General features: G+C 35.9%; 1 protein-coding gene across 11 annotated transcripts in view; it reads left to right on the forward strand.

Moving 5' to 3' along the window:
• Lrba (LPS-responsive beige-like anchor) overlaps positions 1-23,497 on the forward strand; it is a 559,239-nt gene that overhangs the window by 343,404 nt on the left and 192,338 nt on the right. Inside the window, exon 41 of one of the 11 annotated variants that reach the window (XM_006502352.4) lies at positions 18,785-18,877. The exons of 8 other annotated variants lie outside the window; for them this stretch is intronic. In XM_006502352.4, coding sequence (XP_006502415.1) covers positions 18,785-18,814 — 30 coding nt within the window. In that variant the 3' untranslated portion in view covers positions 18,815-18,877. Of the gene's footprint in view, positions 1-6,086; positions 6,362-18,784; positions 18,904-23,497 lie in introns of those variants that run through there. 2 more of the 11 variants (XM_006502354.4, XM_006502353.3) reach the window with 2 other exon arrangements.

Consider the following 23,497-nt stretch of genomic DNA (forward strand, 5'->3'; position numbering starts at 1 on the left):
AACCCTTTAAATAAGAGGCCAAGTTTGTGTTTGTATATACCCTCCTGAACATACCAGCCAAGAGTAGTGCCAGTGAGGCTCTAAAGGCCAGTTCCCCAGTTGGCCAGGTTATTGCCCTTGCTTCCATTGGAATCCTTTATTAAATTTGTCGTCATAGAGCGTATATTATCGTAGAGAATAACTTTTTATAACATGTTTTAAGTTGTCCTTAAAACGGATGTTGGTTTGGCCATCCACATGTATGTACTGTAAGTTATAGAAGAAGCAAACATCTGGTCCTTTCAATAAGCTAAATTGAACTTACCTACCATTATAGTCTTCTCCTGGATGTCATTTGCACTCTTTCTGCTTTCCCCCTTCTCCCCCCACTTCCCTTGTAAAAACACATGCTTCCACATCTCCCCAGTGTATGTATGTATTCACAATTGGTGTGTGTGTGTGTGTGTGTAATTTTGGCTTATTTGTTAGTAATTGGTTTAAAATATTTTAGTGTTGAAATTATCTCAGATTTAGCTAGTGGGAAACCTTTCAAGCTCGTTCTTAGTTTTTCTGATGCACCCCTGCATGCTCTCCGTGCTGCTTACATCCTGAAATAGTGTCTGGTCTTATCTTCCCTCCTGCAGCCTTGGAATCTGTCTTGACTCTAAAGATCTAGGTTTCTTTCTGTGATCAGTGCTTCACAGCTAAGTTGTGGCTAACAGATGAAACCGCACATGTGCTTGTCCTTTTTTAACTGTGTCTTTTGGATAATCGTGGTATTCTTGTTTGTATGACATCTTGCTTTTTATCTTCTTGTTTCTATAAAAATTTGAATTTTAAGTGTATACCTTGTTTTGCTTGTGGTGTCACTTAGTAGATATCATCCTCCTTATAAGCCATGTTTGTCATTGTATCATACATGAACATGTGTATGTTCACAGACATGCCTTGTAAAATGTTCAAGTCACTTTATGTGTTCGTGTACATTTTCTTTCATGTCATCTTTAAAATTTATAAATAATGTTAATATAGAGAGTAGTTGCAGTTTTAGAAGGTTTGAATTTAATGTAGATGTGAAGACTGAATTTAGTAAAAATAAAGGATAATGAACTATTCCAATCCTTCCTAAGGGGTATATAATCATTCCATGCACTTCTTTGTGTGGGTGCTAATACGCCTGCTGCTTCAGAACTGCCATATTTTGGTTTCTCGTCGGATTTTAATTTTATTAAGTTTTGAATATATTAAATATTGAACCCAGGGCCTGAGAGATGTCTCAGTGGTTAAGAGCACTGATTGCTCTTCCAGAGGTCCAGAGTTCAATTCCCAGCAACAACATGGTGGCTCACAGCCATCTGTCATGGGATCTCATGCCCTGTTCTGGTGTGCACTCATATACATAAAATAAATAAATAAAATCTTTAAAAAATATTCAACCCAATACCCACTTAAAATACTTTATAATTTAGAAATAATTTTTATTCTGAATACCATCAGAGATAATTTTGACCTTATTGAATATTTAGAAATACCTGAAATAATTCTTAACTATATTAAAATTCTTAGACTGTATATTATGTTGCTATCTTTTATTTACTTTAGAGTCCTTTAGAATTTTTTTCTATATTTGTTTTTAGACATTTTTAAAAAGATTCTGTGTATATGTATGTGTGCCTGCCTGAATTTATATGTACAACATATAAGCAGATACCTGCAGAGGCCAGAAGAGGTCTTTGGAGTCCTGGATTTGGCGTCACAAGTGATCATGAGCTGCTTGATGCGGTTCTGGGAACCAGACCTTGTCTCTGTCAGAGCAGTAAGCACCTCTGATACTGAGTCATCTCTCATCTCATGTTGTGGTTGTTTTAAAGAATTGTATTTCCTATCATCTTTATATCTTTTTTGCTTAAGATACACTTGTTGGTAGTCCACAGCTGAAGCATTAGCAAGATACTAGTACAGTTTAGGTAGAAAGTATGTTATGTTCACTAATTTGAATTGCTGTGAGTTGGTCAGAACGTTAGTCTTCCAGTTCATCTGTTATAAGCAGCAGCATGCATGCTATGGGTTCCCTTCTGCGCTCCAGGTCGCTTTTACTATTTAGAAGCATCTTTAGTTGCCAGACGCCTACTTGCATATGGACTGTGATGTAGCGGTGACCTTGTGACTAAAGCATCCTCACCACTCGTCTGTTTAAACACTTCTGTGTTAGCAAAATGGCGTCAGGGTAAAAGAATTGTTGATAGTCAATTTAATGAGTTTCCAAACAATGGTAAATACTCCTTTTATATTATAAACATGCTTTAATATGGAAGTCATTTCATTTGGAGATAATGCTATAGATTTTATTTTTTCTATTACTATTTCATGTCAGGCAGTGGTGGCGCACACCTTTAATTCCAGTGCTTGGGCAGCAGAGGCAGGCGAATTTCTGAGTTTGAGGCCAGCCTGGTCTACAGAGTGAGTTCCAGGACAGCCAGGGCTACACAGAGAAACCCTGTCTGGAACCTACCCCCCCCCCCCCAAAAAAAAAAAAAAAGAAAAAACAAACAAAAAAACCAAAAAAAAAAAATCAAAAAAAGAACCCAAAAACTATTTCAGGTGATTTCCCCACAGTAACTCTTCATTAAAACAAAGGGCTATGTTCTTTCCAAATGAAGTTGCATTTGAGTGTAAGAACGATTCAATATCCCTAAAATGGAAAAAATACAATAACCTTTTTATATAGGATATCTAGTATATCTTAACTGCCATTCTAAACTTGTTTTTGAAATCAAAACATAGTCTACAAAGTTTGCTTTATATAAAAAATCCATTAATTCCCCTTCTACCATGTATGCAGTTTCACTAGGATTACATTGTTAATTTGAATATTTTTCACTCATGTACAATATTTCACTATCTAGGTCTGAGAACCTAGACTGGCCAGGGTTCCTGGCTCCCTCATGTTCTCCCTCTGCTCCTAACTTCTTACTCCCTTGACCCTCTTTTATAATTCTTGGGAATCGGAATTGCTCGTGGAGAGTACACTGACTTCCTCTCACAGGAGAGGCCCTTTACTGCCTCAGCAGACAAGTGGGTGCTCTTTGAAACTGGCCAGTCAAAGCTTTACAGTTTTTTTAAAATCATTTATCAGAAATAAAGTACTTTATAAATAGAAAAATAATGAATTAAATATGATAACACTGGGAAAATAGTGTGGAAAAGTTCAAAGTAGCATAGTCTACAATCTATGGTTAGAAAATATTAAAATTTTAAATGTGTTATAATACATTGGAACTGCTCCATAACCTTTGTTTTGAAAAACTGAATCATATTTAAATTTTCTAAGAATATAATTCCTATATATCTCAGACTATTAATTATAAGAGTAGAGTCATCTATATTTAGCATATTCAAATAGAATGGTCCATAAATATTTGTGATGGGTGTATAGGTAATTTAAGTGTGTCAGTTATTTTTGGCAGATTGACTTTTGAACCAGTAGCTCAGTTTCCTATGTAAAACATTTATAATGCAATAATTGAAAAACTTTCAGAGATATAATTTATTTGCATAACTTATTGTGTAAGTTTATACAACTTAATGGAAACTTTAAAGACATTATTTGTGGGAAGAAACTAGTCCTTTCTCACAGATTGAGGAAGGAATAAGTGAACTGATTCACTTGACAGTAGGCTAAGAGAGAGAACTAACCATTTCAGTCACCGTAGCCGTTGCTACTAAATATGATGAAGCTTTCAAAGCAGAGGCAGCATGTTGTAAAAGTTTCCTTAAAATTCACTAGGTTTTTAAAAATATTTTTGCAAAGCACCATTTATTGAATCACTAATACTAATTTATTTTTATTTCTTTTTCTTAAAGTCTTGTAAACCACACAGAGTAAGTGACAGGTTGTGTAATCTCACTCTCTCTAAATGTCTTTCTTCTACAGTTTCCTATTGTTTTGATGCTAATGATATGTGAGTTTTGAAAGATTAAATTGGTAGGTACACTCATGATATCATTTTACTGTAGATATCAGGTTTGGCACTTTCACGTCTTTAGTTCCTAAATCGAGTGACGATGTGTGGGCTGGGTTCGCCACTGCTCCAGTCTCATTGATGAAGGCTCCTCAGAGAGATGGGTGTACACCATGGCAGGACAGAGGGCAGAGAAGCTCTACCCTAACAAAGTCTATTTTAGGCACAAAGGAATAGCATTTCATACATAACAGAGGAGATAGATGATCGAGGGAGTATAGGGGGTGATGATTGTATATCTGATATCTTTTGATAAGTAAGAACAAATGTACTTTGAAATAAAAATCTTTCTCTTTTGTTAGTGTTTGTTGTTACTTCAAGCCTACACAAATAGAATACATATAGAAAAAAAGGAGTTTGGTTTTTGCTTAACATAATATAAAGTGCATGTAGTGTGTGTGTGTGTGTGTGTGTGTGTGTGTGTGTGAGAGAGAGAGAGAGAGAGAGAGAGAGAGAGAGAGAGAGTGTCAGCAAGTGTTTTGAAGGTATTTTACTTGCTCTATTCTCTGGTTTTGTCATGTGAGTGAAGTACCAAGTCTGTTATCACTATAAATGCATTGTTATTCTTAAATTTTTATTTTTAGTTTGCCATACCGTTTGTTTGAAAATTTACCTGTTTAAGGAAGCAATTCATTGGTGTCCTGGAGTTGATGAATTTAGGACAGCCATATTTTAATCCTTGATTCCCGGAGGATTTTCTTTAACAATACCTTTCTCCTTTAAGTCCCTAAAACTACAGTCCTTTTGAGTGAATAGGGGCTATTTTATACACCACCCTGCTCCCAATCCAATTAAAGGTTACATAATAGATGGATTAGGGAAAGTTTACTTCTTAACAGAAATAAAGCTTTAGAAAAATGGTGCCCAGATAGCAAGAGGGAATGTGAGGGAAAGCGGAGAAAATTAAGGAGATAATGGTCAGTAAGCTTAACTTGTCTGATGTTTGCGCTGTTCATGATAGAGCCGACTTTTAGAGTAAGGGAAACAATACTTCAGATTCTTTAACCATTTTGTTGCTGAAGTTTGGCTGTCTCTTCAATTTTCTTCACTTTTGCTTTTGTTATCTGCATCTTGGGCAAATATGTCTAATCCTTTACTTCGAGTGTGTGTGTTTTGTCGTATTTTCTTTTCTGTTTTGGAGTGGAGTGATAGTATTGGAAGGGGATGGAAAAGTTAATCTGGATAATAGTTTCCTTGCATAATAAAATAAAATACGAGAGCAGTGAATTCTCTCTGAGTGTATTTATGCTTAAGTGTTTATTTTAGAGATTTAAAAGGTAAATTGACTATTTTAATTATTTTTAGTAAATTTTATAAATTCATCTAGTTGTAATTATATGATTAATTTTTGGTTATTTACAAAGTTTAAATCAACAACAACAGAGCTTTTTTGTTTAAAAATAAATATAATCTGGTGTTATGATCAACTGAGTTTCTATTTCCAGTCTCTTTTATAGAAACATGGAACTTTTTGTTCCCTTTTCCTTAGAAAATCTGGTAACTTTTTCCATCTATGTAGAAACTATGATTAAAGACAGAATAGTACTATCCAGGAAAATATCACTGTTCTATGACATCACTTTGAGGCAGTAAAGTGATGTTTTCAAGTCTATAGACCAACCAGTAGTCAAATTTAAAAACAACTTAACTCTCATTTGTCCTAGAGTGTTTCTAGAATGATGCTTTTCCAAGTATGATGGTTTGTGGTAAGGCTAAATGTTTAATGAGTCTATGTTAAAGGCAGTACTTATCTTCCAATTAACCCCAAGATCACGCTGGCATTTTTGTAAATCCACAGAAGTATTTTGAGTGAGGCCTAAGGGGTGAGCTGCAGGCAGCCTGTGAAAAATGTAAAAAGACTAACCTGCTAACAAACCCTGTGCAGAGGGACAAAGGAAGTTTAATCCGTATTATAGTAAATGCAGGCTTAGTGTCCCAAAAGGGCTTTACAGACTGGAGCAAAACAAAGAAGGGGCAGTGCTAATAAAAATCCAGGGCTTTTATTTTTATACACAAAATTGTTGCAAAAGAAAAACTGATAATAGCATTAAGAAAAGGTTTGAATAGTGGTTTTAAATATGATACTAAACATTGTATTTGTTCACCAATTGAATGCAGTTTGTTATACATAAAGAAGCTAAAAGTAACATGTGCAGTGTGGCCATGTTAATATTGCCAAGGAGCCTCTGATGGGTACTGTGACTGTGGGCTTGCTCAGGCTGGAGTGTGGCATAGCTTTCCTATGCAAAATATACACATATTTGTGAATATGGAGAATTAGGATTAAGAGAATTTGTTCGTTCACTGTTAATTATAACAGTGCTCTCTGCCTCCCAAGTTTTGGAACATTTATGCATCAGGTATTTATGACTATGCCTAAGTTTATATTTATGACCTGTAAACTTAAAATTGTATTAGTCTAGGTAAGGAAATCCTTTTTTTATTTAAAATGAACTGTTTTTCGAAAGATGGTTCCTAAATTTTACATTTTGAATTTGATTGCACTAAAAAAAAAATAATGACAAGGGTTATTTTGTTCTAATAGATGATATTACTCACTATAAATATCCTAAAGTGAGTTAAATAACTTACTTTCAATGTTTGACCACATTTTAAAATTAGCTCCTTGATACGTAGCCTTGTTTATATCTAATATAACTTTTAATATTCTGTAAATCCTCAATCACTCTTTAAGTCACATAATGACTTTACTCAGAGAAAATAAGCCTTTATCAAAGTGTAAGCTCTTGAAGATTTATGTGACTCTCCTGTGTATCACAAACACCAAAGTCCTTTGTAAAAATCCAAATGTGGAGGTTTTATTTCATTAAGTCATGTCTATGGCCTCTAAATAATAACAGTGTCCCTGAACCGGATCTTTATGTACAAGAAGAAGAATAAGACTTTGTGAAGAATTTAATGATTATTAATATACATAATTGGTGTATGGGGCATCAATTTCCAGAATAAAGGTTTTAACATCTTATCAAAGGATTTTAGTAGAATTTTTCGTTCATATGTAGTATTTAATATAGTATCTTTTATTTCGTATCTTAACCAAAAATTTCCTTCAGTATCACTTTTACCCATGATTACTTTAATTATTGTATTAGTAATAAAGATAGTAATAAGTACTACTGGTTTCATATGCATTATAGTTTATAAATTAAACTTTTACAATTATTAATAATATGAGGGGGATTCCTTAATGCTTTCTATGCTACAAGTTGAAATTGAAAGTTGAGACTTAGTAAAGGTAGGTACTTCCTTACCTACTCATAGGTATAGTCAGTTCAGTTTCCAGAAAATGCAGGTCTAATCTCTGATTTCTCCTTTTTCTGCTATTGCATCAATTTGAATGTATCATCCAATCATGTCACAGTTTCTTGAGATTTATTTATGCATTTATTGGTTGTAAGAACATTTTATATAAATATGAAATGTTTTAAATAATGGAAATTAATATAATGATATCATAATACTGAGTAGTACATTGTGTATGTACTTTGCTTTGATATGACATATTAAAACCCAGTTTTAGAAATCAAACGACTATCCAACCCCGTAAGTGTAGACTGTGAGAATTCAACAGGGAGCACAGCGGATGAGTTTCCTCAACTGTGCACAGAGTTTACAATTTAGCAGTGGGTGAACAACAAGCAAATTGGCCTTATTGTAGTAAATGCCATAGTAGGGAAAGTGAGGGTGTGTGGTGGTAGTTTTGGAAGATAGGAGAATGGCGGTCCTTGGAGGCACCACCATCGAAGGAATGAGATTTCAGTTGTGAGCAAAGAATGAGCAGGGCTGCACTAAGTAAAAAATGGAAAGTGTGTTTCAGGTGTAGGGATTAATGCTGATCAGAGATAGATGGAAGTGTGAAGAGAAGTTGGGAGGGTTAATGCTAGCAAGTTAGACAAGTATTAGTTCCAGTACCAAGACAATTTTCATCATAGAGGGTCTGGCCACTGGACAGCATTAATTAGCTAACTAACACAATCCAAATTATTTATTTAAAGGAATACTTTGAGAATAATATTTATATTTTGTTTGCTTTCTTTCATTCCTTTAATTCATAGAATATCTATAATATATAGCTATATTTTATAAAAATGGCTTCTGTATAACTTTTTATTATAAAGAGAATAGTAATCCAGTGTCAGATTTCAAGAGATTAGGATGTGTCTGACCATTTGGGTGTTTGTCTTGTTCTTGCTCATTAAGGAGCTGATTAATTATTTCCAGTGTTGCAAACCTTTTCTAGAGAAGCAATCATAAATGACTGTGTAAATCTAATTTTCTAGGATTCATCCAACTTCAAATATTTTCTCTATTGGTAAAGTATGCAGAATGACATTTGTACTTCTTAAAAAAAAAAATGTTTCCATCCAAGTTTTTATGGCCATACTGAAAATTTTAAGGAAAATAAAGATCACCTTTCTTGTTATGCTCTATAAAAATATTTGATAACAGATAAATGGATAGTGAACTACTTTCTAAACTACCTATTTGACCAAAATACAAAGGAAGGAGCAAGGCAATTTCACTTCCCATAGGAAGTAATGGATAGTATCTCCTCCATAAGTGTGAAATGCTATTCCTAGACATTAAACAAATTCAGGATGTATTCCCTAGTGCAAGCTGCCTGCTGGCAACAAGATACAGGAGTTCAATGTGTACACAGAGATAAGAATGACATGTAATTTGTGTTAGAATTTGACTGTTAATTGTGTATAAAACTGTGGCCTTTCAAATCCAAACATTTGGCAGGGTTGTTAATTGGTGAAAAGAGGGGAAGTTTGAATGAAATTACATCCAGAAAAGATGGAAATTTACATAATTAGCAAAGCTTGAGTTAATAAATATTTCTTCCAATTTGGGAGGGGGGAATATCAGTTTTGGGGTACTTTGTGTTTTGGTTATACAAATAACAATTGATTTGCATTGTTTTCATTTTACAGGGAGATGAAATATATAATTATTTTGGCCTGATTTCTAAATAACACCGCTATCTTGAATTTATTTAAACTTTGCTATGAAACTTTAAAAATGATATTCATGCATATGTTACCAAGTCAATAAATATATAGAATAATACCTTATTAGACATTGAAATACTGTAAATTATTTTTTGCATTTGGGTATGTATGTTCACCTGTGCATATATCGTGTGCTGGAGAGAGAATCCCAGGTTTCATGCATGCCACTTCACATACTGGAATTTGTGTTGAAAAACATTCATGGCTAGGCGTTACAAGGTTTAAGTGGCTAACCCTCATCACTAGTGTCTTATGAAGCCATTCATTGATAATGACTACAGCTTCCTCTCTTTAGCTTTAGAAAACTCATTGTTACCTTTTTGTAGTAATAATAAAATGTTTAAACTCATGTTCAATGTTTAGTCTGTGTAAGTCATAGATAAAACTTCTCATGTTTAGAACAATGTCTGGTAGATGGTAAATGTTTAATACATTTATCTCAAATGAAGGAAGATATAATTACAGTAACAATAAGTGGTATTTATAATGCTGGACATGGCAATATACATTTGGAATCCCAGTGCTGAGGAGGCAGAGATAGACAGATCCCTTGGGCTCAGTGGCCATCCAGCATAGCTTAGTTGCTAATCTCCAGGCTAATTAATAGACCCTGCCTCAAAGGAGGTGGATGGCATTCCTAAGGATGACACCCAGGGTTGTCCTTTGGCCACCACATGTGTGGGCACACATGTGTACCCACACAGATTTTTTAAAAATAAAATGCCACTTATAGCACATAATGTGCTAAGAATTTTACATATACTAACTCATTCAATTATTAGTATTACTGTTACAATTTCACAGTAGAAGATAGTACTGTCCTTAGAGAACTAATTTTCCTAAGAGTGCTAGAGCTAATTTTGAACCCAGAGATCCTGACTGCGATAGTAAGCTTCTATCCTCTTGCTGTGTTGTCCTTTGGAATCAAGGGGTAGAGTGAATGGCTATAAAGGTGCCTCTCTGGGGTATTTATTCCACTGATAACTGAGTAGTCCTACAAATTATAAATTTCATTCTAAAATGCCATGGTTAACTCCAACATAAAATAATTTATGTTTTATTGCTTAATTTTTTAAAAAATTAGTGCTAGATACTAGAACACATTAACTTTCATTTTTAAAATCTGTACCTATCATAAAAGGTGTGGCAGTGAGCCAGGACCCTAAAAAAGACTTTGTGGTGAATGGGGGCACATAAGAGAAGAAGTGAGTGGGACTAATGGCTCGGACTACTCTGGAATTCCCCCCTTCCCCACCACCCCATCTCCTTTATATGGTTTTTAAAGAGGATTGCTATTCTTTAGCATCATCTTTCAAAATAGAAAAACTGATTTGGAATAAATTTAAAAAATATTTTAAGTCAGAGAAATTCAGAAATGTCATTGCTGCTGAATTCATGAACAGGCAGCAACTAGTGATGTTTGTCCAAATGGGATTTCTACCCTGAGTATAGGAGTGCTCTTGAAGCCCTACTCCTCTTTTTACTTTCATCAAAATAGATTTTTTTCATATAATATATCCTTGTTGTTCTGTCCTCTCCCTTTCTCTGTCCCAGTTCCTCTCCACCTACCCTACCATCCGGATCCACCACCTTTCTGTCTCTCATTAGGAAGTTATGATATATGTAAACAAAAAGTTAAATATGTTATTTTTTAAGACAAGGAAAAAGGAAGAAGATAAAAGTCTCCAATACATTATAAGAGAAAGAATCTCAAAAGACGTCTCTGGGTTTGTTTTCTGTTGGCCATCTGCTGCTGGACGTGCTGCCTACCCTTAAGTATAGTTTATTTCCCTGTGAGACTTCCTTAGAGAAGAGTAAATTTTCATTTGCAAGTGATTATGGAGATTGCTTCTTGGTTAGGGATGGGGCTTGTGTTCACTTCTCCTTTAAGTTCTAGGTCCCCATTTGCTGCGGACTTGTACTGGCCCCCTGCATTCTGCCTCAGTCTCTGGAGTTCCTATGTGCATTGGTCCTGTTGTTTAGAAGGCCTTGTCTCCTTATTACCCTCTGTTCCCTCTGCTCTTACACTCTTTCCACCTCCTCTTCTTCATGGTTCTATGAGCCAAGAGGAGAGGCATTTGATGGAGCCATCCTGTTCAGAGCTGAGGTTGCAGGGTCTCTCAATCTCTGCATATCACCTGACTGCAGTTTGCAGCGTTGGTTCCCTTCTGCAGGAAGAAGCTCCTCTGATGGATGAGCAAGACACTGATGTGTGAGCGTAGCAGAACGAGAGTAGCACTCTTCCTGTTGCTACATTCCTTTAGTAGAAAGTAGTGGGTTCTACCTTGGGTTTTATTAAAAAATAAACAGTAAAAGAAATGGTCAGAACTGTGAATTTTGAAAAGCTCGCAGGAAGGACTGAACACTAAATATGTGATATATATATATATATATATATATGTACTTTTTCAGTATTGTTTTTAATAATGCATATACTTTTTTGTTTTCTTTGATTTGTTTTCTCATAAGAGGAAAGAGGAAATTGCAGAGTTGTGGCCCAGCTGGCTTTCCATAGTCTTGCTCTTCTTTCTCCTTTTTCTTATTATTCTTTCATGAATTTTTTAAACATATTAGCAACAGGCTTGAAAATCAAGACTCAGGCTCTGAATTTTTGAAGCACTGAAATGTTTCTTTTGTGTAACTTTTGTTATCTGACAATGAAGAGCTTTCTTAACATAAAGTATTTTACAGTTAGGCTTTGTGTTACTCATAGACAAATTTAAACATTAATGAGAGGGTACTGCATTTTCTACAAAATACTTGTATGTGTGTATGTGCCTACAGATGGTAGTGTGCTCCAGTGCATATATATGTGGAGGTCAGAGGACAACGTTACAACTTATTAAGGCAGTGTACTTCTTATTCCTTCTGCCTCAATGCATACTAGTCTAGTGGGCTGTGACCTTCTGTACAATCTCCTGTCCCTGCCTTGCATCTCTCCATAGTAGTGCTAGGATTGTTGCATGATACTGCACCTGTAGTGTTTTCTTTTCCTAATTTGGTATTTACTTATTTTATCTTATGTTTACATGTCTTGCCTGCATATATGTATATGGATGATGTCCATGCCTGCTGCCCACAGAGGTCAGAACGAGGGTATTGGCTCTCCCAGAGCTGGGATTAGGGATAGTTGGCAGTCCAGATCCTCTGCTAGAACAACATGTGCCCATAACCACTGATCCCTTTCCAGTCCTGCTCTGGTTGAGGTTGGAGGCTGGGGGTTACCACACTGGCACTTTCACTCACTGAGCTGTCCCCCAGTTCTGGAGGCCACTGCATCTGAGTGAAGTACAGTGGTGGTTGTAGTTCCCATTGCCCTATCTCAGCCATGGAAAACTCACACTTAATAGTATATCCATATGTAGAAGACCTGTAGGAAATCAACATAGCTTAAAGTTTGAGTTTGCAATGACTAGTTTCTAAGGGCTGCTTATTAAAGATGATTTGCTGACATACAGCAACATTTTAGAACTCTGAAGAAAGCATACATTGCTATTCATATTAAATAATTTTTCATAACTACTTTTATATTTGCTTTTTTTTGTTTTCGTTTGTTTGTTTTTTGAGACAGGGTTTCTCTGTGCAGCCCTGGCTGTACTGGAATTCACTCTGTAGACCAGGCTGGCCTTGAACTCAGAAATTTGCCTGCCTCTGCCTCCCAAGTGCTGGGATTAAAGGCATGTGCTACCACGCCTGGCACTATATTTGCTTTTTGTTGAGATACATTGCCCCTATAAAAGTAATGCATACTAGTTTGTGAGACCTTTACCATCTAGTAGCATGATAATCTGCTTTTAAAATATAGAGATTATTCTAAGTGTTTTGATAACATGTTTTGTGATTTTTTTTCAAGTGGCAAGATATATAAGAGAAAGTGATTTTAGTAAGGTTAGCAATTGTTAATTTTAAATATATTTATTGTAATAAAAAAGACATAAAAATTTAAACATGAAGGATAGAGCCAAGCATGGCGACATCATCCTGTAATGCCATCATCTAGGAGGCAGAGGCAGGAGAATAAGGATTCCTATGCCAGACTTGGGTACACCGAGAGTTTAAAACCAACATGGGTTACATAAGATAATTTCTAAAAAAAATTCAAATTAAAAAAAAAAGGGTAAGGTATCAAGTAGAAAAACCCTTAAAAGAATCATTTTAAAATGTATAAAGTTCAAATACCATTGCTTGTATTATGCTATGAGCTAAAACTATAAAATATATCCCTAGAATTCAACTTCTGACAAAATATACACCGTTTCCTTATTGATGAGGTAGACTTGGAATCTTCTCTGAGGCGCCTTTTCTGATATCTAAGCTAGCTGTACCTCAGGATTTCTCTGCCACTTATTACCACAGTAAGCTCTGTTTGCGTCCAGTCCGTCAGTGCACACGGATACTATGTACTTCTAACGAATCACAGTAACCCCACATAATGCAGCCTTCATGGGACATTTAAGACTCCGGTGAAAACGTGAATTGTCTTCAGTAGTTGCAAGAAGTTGGTCTTCATTTTACTTTAAAACTATTGGGTTTTAAGAGCTTTTCTACTTTTTAGGGGTAGGAAATTAGAATGCTATTTCGGAGTGAATAAAGATGGTAAAGTAAACCCGGGGTGGGGGTGGGAGTGGGGGTGGGGGTGGGAGAGAGGGTGTTGAGAGAGGAAACACCTTAGAATAGCCCAAATGTGAAAAGCGGGTCATTACTGTAAAACACATAAAATCCTGTCTACTCTGTGTATGTGAAGGAACTGAGGCACAGAACTATTGCTACCATTCCTGTAGTGAGGAATCCCTGTGGTAGAACCAACATTTGAATTCAAACCAGAGGTCCTATATAAATTAATTTTTATATCATTATTATATAATGGCAGTGAGGTTTAGATTTTCAGGTGAGATTATGTTGTGTACTCAAGCTGGCTTTACCACTTGGCTAGCAATCTTTCCTCCTTAGCCTCACAGGAGTGGCCTGTTTCAGCCTTCACTGGCATTTACTGAATTATGAAACTGCATATAATCATGCAGCTCATTGACTTTTGCAGAGGAGTGCCCATGACATCAGCAACCAGAAAAGGAAATAAAACATTATCCCAGAACCCACGTCTGTATCCCAGAGTCATTACAATTGACAAGTGCTTACTACCACAAGTAAAACACTGAAAATTATTGAATAAATTGCTTCATTAAATACTTTTATATGTTCCTCTAAATTACGTTTTACTTCATAGAACAAAACATCACCTTTAAAAGCTGCATTCATTAATACTATGCCATACTCAGACAGTACTTAAATATCTCAGAAATATCCTTTTCGAGTTGCTCACTGAGCTGGACCTGCACGAGCAGTGCTGAGTCTGCTATGTTGTCCTTCAGCCGTCTTCATTCTGGAGCACATCTGAGAAACCAGTCGATGTGTCTCGTGAGAGACCTCACTTCTGCACTTTACAACCCTCTCCTCTCATTTCCTCTCATTTCCTGTTTTCTATAAGGTAGATATAGGCTCAGTAGTAATACAGTCTTTTAAAACCATGAAATGGTGATATGTAGTTCTTCTTGGGAATTTTGGCCAGAGGCGTGTTCTCTGTTGATCCTCATTCATCACATAGAAGCTTTGCTCCTCAGGTATGTAATAACAGTCTGGTGTGAGCAAAGGGAACTCTAGGCAGACGGCTAGAGTTTGCTGCTCAGCAACACCCTGTCTTACGGCGAGTGCATTTTTCTGAGTTTGGTGGTGTTTGTCTGTCTTCCTAGCACCCTGGCAGGTGGATCCCAAGCTCAAAGTCAACCTGGGTTACATAGTAAAACCTTGTCATTTATTTTTAAAGAATTTTTACAAAACAAGACCTGTTTCATACTGGTCTTCTTTGAGGTTGTTTAGGAAACATTAAGATGTTTATATGTTTAGGAAACAATGATGTCTATAAAGAAATAACATTTCCAGTTATTCAGAGTCTTATGCAGTAATTTTGTTGGCATTGAAAGAAAACTTCCGCCACATTAACAAGGTCTCATGAAGCAGCCAATTGGTCAGGACCCTCACTCAGTGGGTAAGCTTGTTTTCTTACAAGTATTGAATGACTGTGCACGTGGACATAACTTACTGATAACATGTTTTTACTTATTTATGTAATTTATGCATTGAGTGCTTTATTTGCATGTGTGCTCGCACACATGACTGAAGAAGAGGCCATCAGATCCCACTATGAATAGTTATGAGTCACCATGTGGGTGCTGGGAATTGAACTCAGAGCCTCTCTTAACTGCTGAGCCATCTCTTCAGCACCTGATTCCACTTAATTCATATCAATTCATGCCATTCTTCTTTAAAGAACACAAGTTCTCAGCTTCTTTGTAAGAATTAAGTATTTAGTGACTTTTGGTCTCACTCTCATGGGTGTGGGGAGGGTCTGTATACATACATCTGAGTGGTCAGAGCACAACGTGGAATGCATGAGGCCTTGGATTCAGTCTCACACCTATGCCCAAAGCAGTCAAAACAACCCCTTCCATATACAAAAGCCTTTTTGTTACTGCAACTTCAGGGTTTGTACAATTATTAAAAAGAAGGATTTCTCATGGGAGGCATAAATAATATATTGTGATATGTAACTCATGTCTAAATATGACAGGTATTTTGAAAACCTTTTATGTTTCCATAAAAGTCAACCTATGCTGAAGAGAGGCTAGAGTCACCCATTCATTGACATCATTGGATATTGTAGTGCAAGGTCTTAAAACTAAAATTACTGGAAGTGGATATATCTGACATAGAATCTGCTCCTTCTGAAAAACAGCAACCTAAGTAAATAATCTTATATAATTTAGTGACTGTAATTATTTCAGGTTATCTATGCATAATTTATAATGAAACAATCTGAGGGATAAAAAGAACATGAAAAGTGCATAAGTGCTTTTGTCCAGTGAAGACTGATTTTTTAAGAAGTACAGGAGTTAGGGAGCCCACCTACCCTCCAGTAACTAAGATAATTTCTTGTGAGCCTTGGTTATTTTGTGATCCTATCTGACATTTGCCCTCAATTTACTTTTTTTTTGGCTGGTGAACCTGCTTGTTTACAGATAAAAGATACCAAGGTAGGTGTAGTGGTATACACCCGTAATACCAATATTCAAGAGATCCACGGTCAGGGCAGGAAGATCAGTGCCATTAAAAACTAACTCTCTCTCTCTCTCTCTCTCTCTCTCTCTCTCTCTCTTTCTCTTTTAAAGGTACTCTCCTACTTTGGTAGAAATCAGTTCTTCCTAGTATGATAGTTCTTTCTTTATGGTATTTTCAGTACTACGTGTAAGATGCTAGCTCAGCCATTATTTGTTGTGGTATGTATAAATTTAATGTGGTTGGAGAAATCATTTTTTCCATTTCCTTTTTCAAGTCATAGTCTAATTACATATAAATTTACTCCACTCAGAGGTTATGGTTTTGAAATCTTAAATCACCCGTCTTTCTATTTTATGTATATGCCCATTCTTCTCTCACTATTTTCTATGACAGTTAAAGACCTCTTTACTAATAGAGCTTGCATTTCAAGATAAGGCTGCATGTAAACAAATTAACTTTTAAAAATAGAGAGCAATTTCATCTGTAATGATGTACCAATTCATAAATTATCACGAGTATTTTTGTGAAAAGATAAATGGCCCATCATATAGCACATACTATTAGGTAGCCTAGATGTCTTTGTGCTCTAGGAGATAAGGCTCTGGTCTTATTACACCCTAATAAAATAAGTTAATGTTTTAGTATTATCGATAAAAGAGCACTTGGATATATTTAATAACCAAACTGAGAAACACTTAATTTCAGTTGTCTGTAGCAATATAACACAAATCTCCTGTAAAACAAATTGCAGTTTTGGAATATATTTTAATGCGTATTCAACAAAGGAGAAAATGAGGCGATTGAAGTTCAATTTGTAGCATGTTATTAACCATTTCCGCTTGACTAGATGAGTAAAAGGATAATGGATGAGGGTTTTATTATTACCTTTCTGCTAAAATGAAGTGGTATAAAAGATAAGGTGACGAGATTAATGAACATAAGAAAAAGGAGTAATCAATCAAGCTTTGCGAGGGAGATGAGAGTGACATTCTCTGTGTGATTGCGAAGAGCATGCCGTTCACAAGGTGGACTTTATTGTCGGTTCTTCAATAAACTGTTGAAAGTTAACAGTTATGTTTGAAAACTGAGCTAATGTACAAGATGATCAATAGTGTTAATTAATTAATGGAAGTTCTGCATTAAGATTTTTATGAGCTATGCAATAGAGAAAGGCAGTAGAAACTGAGTTCTAGGAAATAGATTTACTGTGTGTTTGTTCTGTATCTTAGTTTATCAACAGACTCTAAATATAGTCCTGTTATGGGACAACAGTAACAGTACCAAGTCTTTCTAGTTTCATATTTTTGTTCGTTCTTTTTGAAGATTTCAGAAAATGTTCATAGCAGTTGTTGATTTTGTGATATTAACTGACATTATGTCCATTCGTTCATGAAACAAAGTTGGTTTAATATCTACTATATACCTGGCATTCTATTCTTATTATACATACTATCCTAGGAGAGGGAGATGGACAATATTCTTGTCTAGATACACAAATAAGAACGGGGATTCTGTGGTGATCATTACAAGGAGATAGATACAGCACTGGTGCCCCTGTAACGATATGCCTAAGAGAAGAGAAGTAAGTGAAGCAAATTATTCTCACTGAGGGCTGTCTAAGGAGATCTCATTTCTGGCACAGGAAACAGCATTGGAAAGACTATAGGCAAGCCGTGGTGGGATGGCAAAGGTGCAGGATTCTTACAGAGCCAGCAAAGTGAGTGGAACTGTCACTATGGAGAAAAAAATGCAGGGTTATGAAATAAAGCCACCAAATCTGATTTTAAATATAAATTACTCACTTAGCACACAAAAAGTCATCCAGTTCAAGGCATATACCAATGAGGATACTAGCCCTTGGTCTTTTGTAACTTCTGTACTCTAGGGGAGGTAGAGAGGAGAGAGAGGCGCATAGATGAACTAAATAATTTGGATAAAAGTGCTTATAATGCTATGAGGAAGAAGTTTTCTTTGAAAAGGGGGCATGTGGAAATTCAGTGTTAAGTCACATGCCTGATACTTTTCTTAATCTTAGTGCATTCACAAGTTCCAATCCTGGTGGTGAGACCATGAGCAAATTTTTCTGAGCTGGTATTTCGGAGGGTAGACTGGGAGGGGGATAATGACTGGACTGCAATAAAAACATTAAAGATAATTTAAAAAATTAATTGCTTGCTTCAGGCCACCAAAGTTTGCTCATTTAAGTTAGTGCTTTTCAGCAAGGTCACCTTTTCCATCCACGCTTTGACAGTTCTTTGCTAGATCATGTTTTCCTTCCCTTTTCCCTCTCTGTACTTTGTTGCTTAACACTTCTGTACCTGACACAAGATGTGTGTGGGTTAGCTACATTTTACAGTGCAAGGGCTGTGGAAACCGTACTGTCCGGATTTAGTTTTTCTCACTCATTCATCTATTTGGGAAGTTTTGGGCATACATTCTCAGCCTCCTTATATGCTAAGTACACCCCAGCTCCAAATATCCTCTCAGTTAACTTGCAAATATAGTGTATGTCATTTAAAACTTGATTATTTACAAAGTAAGAAGACATTGTCTGCTTGAAGTTCATAATAGTCCTGAAAGACTCTTTACAACCTAAGAGTAATTTTTGTCCACCCCTTTGCCCATTCTTTTAAGGCAGTCATACTACCTTTTAAAATAGTATGAGTTTGCTACACATGGCATTACAAGACTTTAATCCCAGCGTCCAGGAGGCAAAGACGGGTGATCTCCATGAATTGGAGGAGGCCAGCCTGGTGAGTTCCATGTCAGCCAATGCTACATGTTGAAACTGTTTCTCAAAACTTTCTTTCGTTGTTTTTCTTTATTTGACTTTCAAAAGTCAATTCTTCTTTAAAATATCTTATATAGGCTTCCTTTTATGGACATCAGGAATATATCTCTTTGTCGTGTTTCTCGCATTCAGTTTACCAATTTCTTCTAACACTGGCATTTCACAACCTCAATTAAGTTAAGCATCAGTGCTTACACTATAGTTACTGTGTAAACAGTAGTCACTAATGTAGCATCAAATGCCTGATCACTTCTTTATTTTCACACTAATTCATCAATGCCTCAAGGTTAGATCAAGAAAAAAAGAAGCTACAGAATTCAAAAAAAAAAAAAAGGAATTTAATTTATAGTATCAAAGACAAATGTCTCCTAGTAGAAAACTAGCGGTGTTTTAAAAGTATGGGAAAGGATAGGAGTTGCAGGTGACCCACAGCTACTAATATCATCATTTGTGTTACTTAGAAGCCACTGCTTCTGTCCTCAGGGGTCTTTAGAGAACTTTGGCATCCCTCTTCTACAAATGCTTTCATAATGGGCTCTAAATAAAGTCTGCTGGCAAGGGCTGTAGGAAATATACTTTATAAGTTGTTAAGTTCTTCGTACATATAGTTTAAAAAGAAATCTGTGATACTGCTTGAAATAGGAAGGAACTTCGATCCCACACTCTGAGGTTGGCCTCCATTCTTTACTGAGGCCACTCTGATAGCCTGGCTTTTACTTGTGCCTTGTAGCTGTCATTAAAGGAGTTATGCTGTCTTGGATTCTCTGCTCACTGCTTCTGGTTTTGTAATGTCCTCCCTCTAGTGATTTCATAGCAGTGCACAGGGTAGAAATGTCTACCAACGTACCAAACTAAGTCATCTTTAGTTTTGCCTCATGTTTGATGGATAGTTTGATAGAACCCAAGTCGACCATCAGAATATTCAGCCTTAAGAATTCTGAAGTTAGGTGACAGCAGATGCTGGCGAGGATGTGGAGAAAGAGGAACACTCCTCCACTGTTGGTGGGATTGCAAGCTTGTACAACCACTCTGGAAATCTGTCTGGCGGTTTCTCAGAAAATTGGACATGGTACTACCGGAGGATCCCGCAATACCTCTCCTGGGCATATATCCAGAAGATGTTCCAACTAGTAAGAAAGAAACATGCTCCGCTATGTTCATAGCAGCCTTATTTATAATAGCCAGAAGCTGGAAAGAACCCAGATGCCCCTCAACAGAGGAATGGATAAAAAAAATGTGGTACATTTACACAATGGAGTACTACTCAGCTATTAAAAAGAATGAATTTATGAAATTCCTAGGCAAATGGATGGACCTAGAGGGCATTATCCTGAGTGAGGTAACCCAATCACAAAAGAACTCAAATGATATGTACTCACTGATAAGTGGATATTAGCCCAGAAACTTAGAATACCCAAGATATAAGTTACAATTTGTAAAACACATGAAACTTAAGAAGAACGAAGACCAAAGTGTGGACACTTTGTCCCTTCTTAGAATTGGGAACAAAACACCCATGGAAGGAATTACAGAGACGAAGTTTGGAGCTGAGACAAAAGGATGGACCATCTAGAGACAGCCATATCCAGGGATTCATCCCATAATCAGCCTCCAAACTCTGACACCATTGCATGCACTAGCAAGATTGTGCTGATAGGACCCTGATATAGCTGTCTCTAGTGAGACTACGCTGGGGCCTAGCAAACACAGAAGTGGATGCTCACAGTCAGCTATTGGATGGATCACAGGGCCCCCAATGGAGGAGCTAGAGAAAGTACCCAAGGAGCTAAAGGGATCTGCAACCCTATAGGTGGAACAACAGTATGAACTAACCAGTACCTCCCGGAGCTCGTGTCTCTAGCTGCATATGTATCAGAAGATGGCCTAGTTGGCCATCACTGGAAAGAGAGGCCCATTGGACTTGCAAACTTTATATGCCTCAGTACGGGGGAACGCCAGGGCCAAAAGTGGGAGGGGGTGGGTAGGGGGTTGGGGGGAGGGTATGGGGGACTTTTGGAATAGCATTGGAAATGTAAATGAGGAAAATACCTAATTAAAAAAAAAACAAAAACCATCAGTCATGTCCACAGGCATGACGACCCTGGCTCAGGAACTAAAAAAAAACAAAAAAACAAGAATTCTGAAGTTGTGTTCCATGTACAGCTCCTAACCAGGATAGATCGCTATCCTGGATTGATTCTCTGTATTGAACACAGAATTACTTCTGGAGATTATTGAGTCAATTTCAGGAAAAGCTTGCATCCCACTTTTGAGAAATTTATTTTTCTAAGAAGCAGAGAAATAAATTAAATGATGACACAATAAGCAGCTGGCCTGATACAAAGAGAAGATGGTCTTATTAATTAAAATAACTGAAAAACACAGTGGCATATTATAATACATAGACTTTTGTCATTATTATTTGGAAAATATAAAAAAGTATTATCAATTGATCTTTTTATAATTGGATAATTTTGGAAAGCATTGGTTTTGTTAATGTAACAGCATCATGTTTATGTCAATTAGAAACACTCCCTCTGATAATAGAGCTGTAGTACTAGACTTACAAATGAAATGGGCTTACTTGAAATACTCCAGAAAGAAGAGAAGAAAATAACTCATGAGCGAAATAGGTGACTTCACATTTTCAAGATTCTTAAAATTATGTAAAAATGTCCCATTATGATAGTCTAGTTTTTGTGTATGTCTGAAAATCTTCCAAAAAGAAGTAATCAGAAAAGAGAAAAAATACTAACATGACATATCAATTACTCTTTATTAAGCAAACATTTTCCCAACCCCTTCTCAAATTTCTCACTGGCTTTCTATTTTCAGGCTGTTTTCCAGTCTCCATCTAGAAAGGATGATGTTTGAGAAAGGATATTAAATGATTTAATTGCCAAAGTTTGTTGCCAAATTTCTACTGCCAAGAGAAGTAGAAATTGTGGTCACTCTGATAGGTTTACCCAGAACATGGTCATTATATATTGTATTTTAAATGAGTGTATTCTCACTTCAGTGGATAGTTTCCTTAATATTATTGGCTCTCTTTTTTTTTCTTCTTTTACCCCACTGTAGGAGTGTCCTCACTGGTAATTGTGCCTCATATACATTTAAAAATTGGTTCTGCTGTATTTTATTCTTTGAGTAACTAGTGAATAGGAAGTTCTCTATTTTGAAACAAAACATTTTATTTATGAATCTGTAAATTAATGGTAGACTATTGTGTTGAATTTAGCAAAGTATAGATGCTCTGAGAATCTGTCTGGGTCACCAACATATCTCCCTCTTTAAAAATGTTTCCTTCTTTCTTCTAAAAGCAAAATAATTGACAAAACAGTTTTAAAATAATAGGAAGAAAATAGAGCCTATTTATATAAGGAAAGAGATATGTGCTTATAATGGTTTTCTTGTCTGCAAGCTTGCGTAATATGATTTACATGTTTTCATTAAGAAAGAAATAACAGAGATTCCCAAGATGCCTTGTTTTAAAAGAGAAATCAGATATAAGTACATATTGAATTTTTTTGTGTTTTGTAAAAATTGTGGAGTGTTTCTTGCTTTCTGTTTGTTGGTTTTGCATTGCTTGTGGCATGAGATTTTGAAGACACTATAGCTCTCTGAAAGGAAAAGTGTGCACCCAGATGTAAACAGCAGCTAATGTTCATCTGTGTTTCTTTGTATTTGTTCTGGAGCGCTGTAGTTATTTTGAATGATGTCCTAATCTATGCCAGAGTCAGGTGAGCTATTTATCTGGGACACAGCCCATTTCTACACACTCACTGAGGCTGAATTACTTGCTATCTCGATAGGTCTTACAGATTGAACTTGGCCTCTGACAAATGGTCATCAAAGTAATGACTCTTTGGGACTATGAAGAAAAGAATATACCTGAAAACTACAAAACTGAAATGTATCCTCTTAGAAGTGGATAAATGACCACTTATGGAATATACTGTTCAGGAACACCAAAAAAAAACCATATACATATATATGTATATATATATATATGTGTGTGTTTGTTTGTCTGTGCCTGTGTATATATTTCCATATATTGAGACTATGAAAATGTCTTCTTATTTTTGTTTATATATGATGTGCTTTGTAAAAACAATTAGTAGGGGGAAAGTATAATTTTATGATTTTGCTACATACAGATTTTAGATTTATTTCAAAAAAATTATTCATAGGTTAATTGGATTTACATAATCAGACAATATATTAAAGAATCCTTTGTTCTTTACATAGAAAACTTAATTTAAATAGATTGCTCATCAAAGTTGAGGTTGAGAGAGAATACTTGGCATTTGAAAATTAGAATTGAGAGTTTTTAGAGAATCCGTCATATTTTGAACAAGATACCACTTTCTGAGCTAACCTAGGCATTTCTTCATCATTTGAATAGGAATAGTTGCTGGTCTATAGGCCCCATGTAAAAATATGGCAAACTATTAGATAAAGGTTCTATTTATCTCTCTTTTCACTCAGAATATTCTTCACCAGTTTATATTTTATCAATGAAACATGAATTGACAGAGAACAGAAGACATTTATCA

The sequence above is a fragment of the Mus musculus genome, chromosome 3 (genome assembly GCF_000001635.26).
Source record: "Mus musculus strain C57BL/6J chromosome 3, GRCm38.p6 C57BL/6J".
NCBI classification, from domain to species: domain Eukaryota; kingdom Metazoa; phylum Chordata; class Mammalia; order Rodentia; family Muridae; genus Mus; species Mus musculus.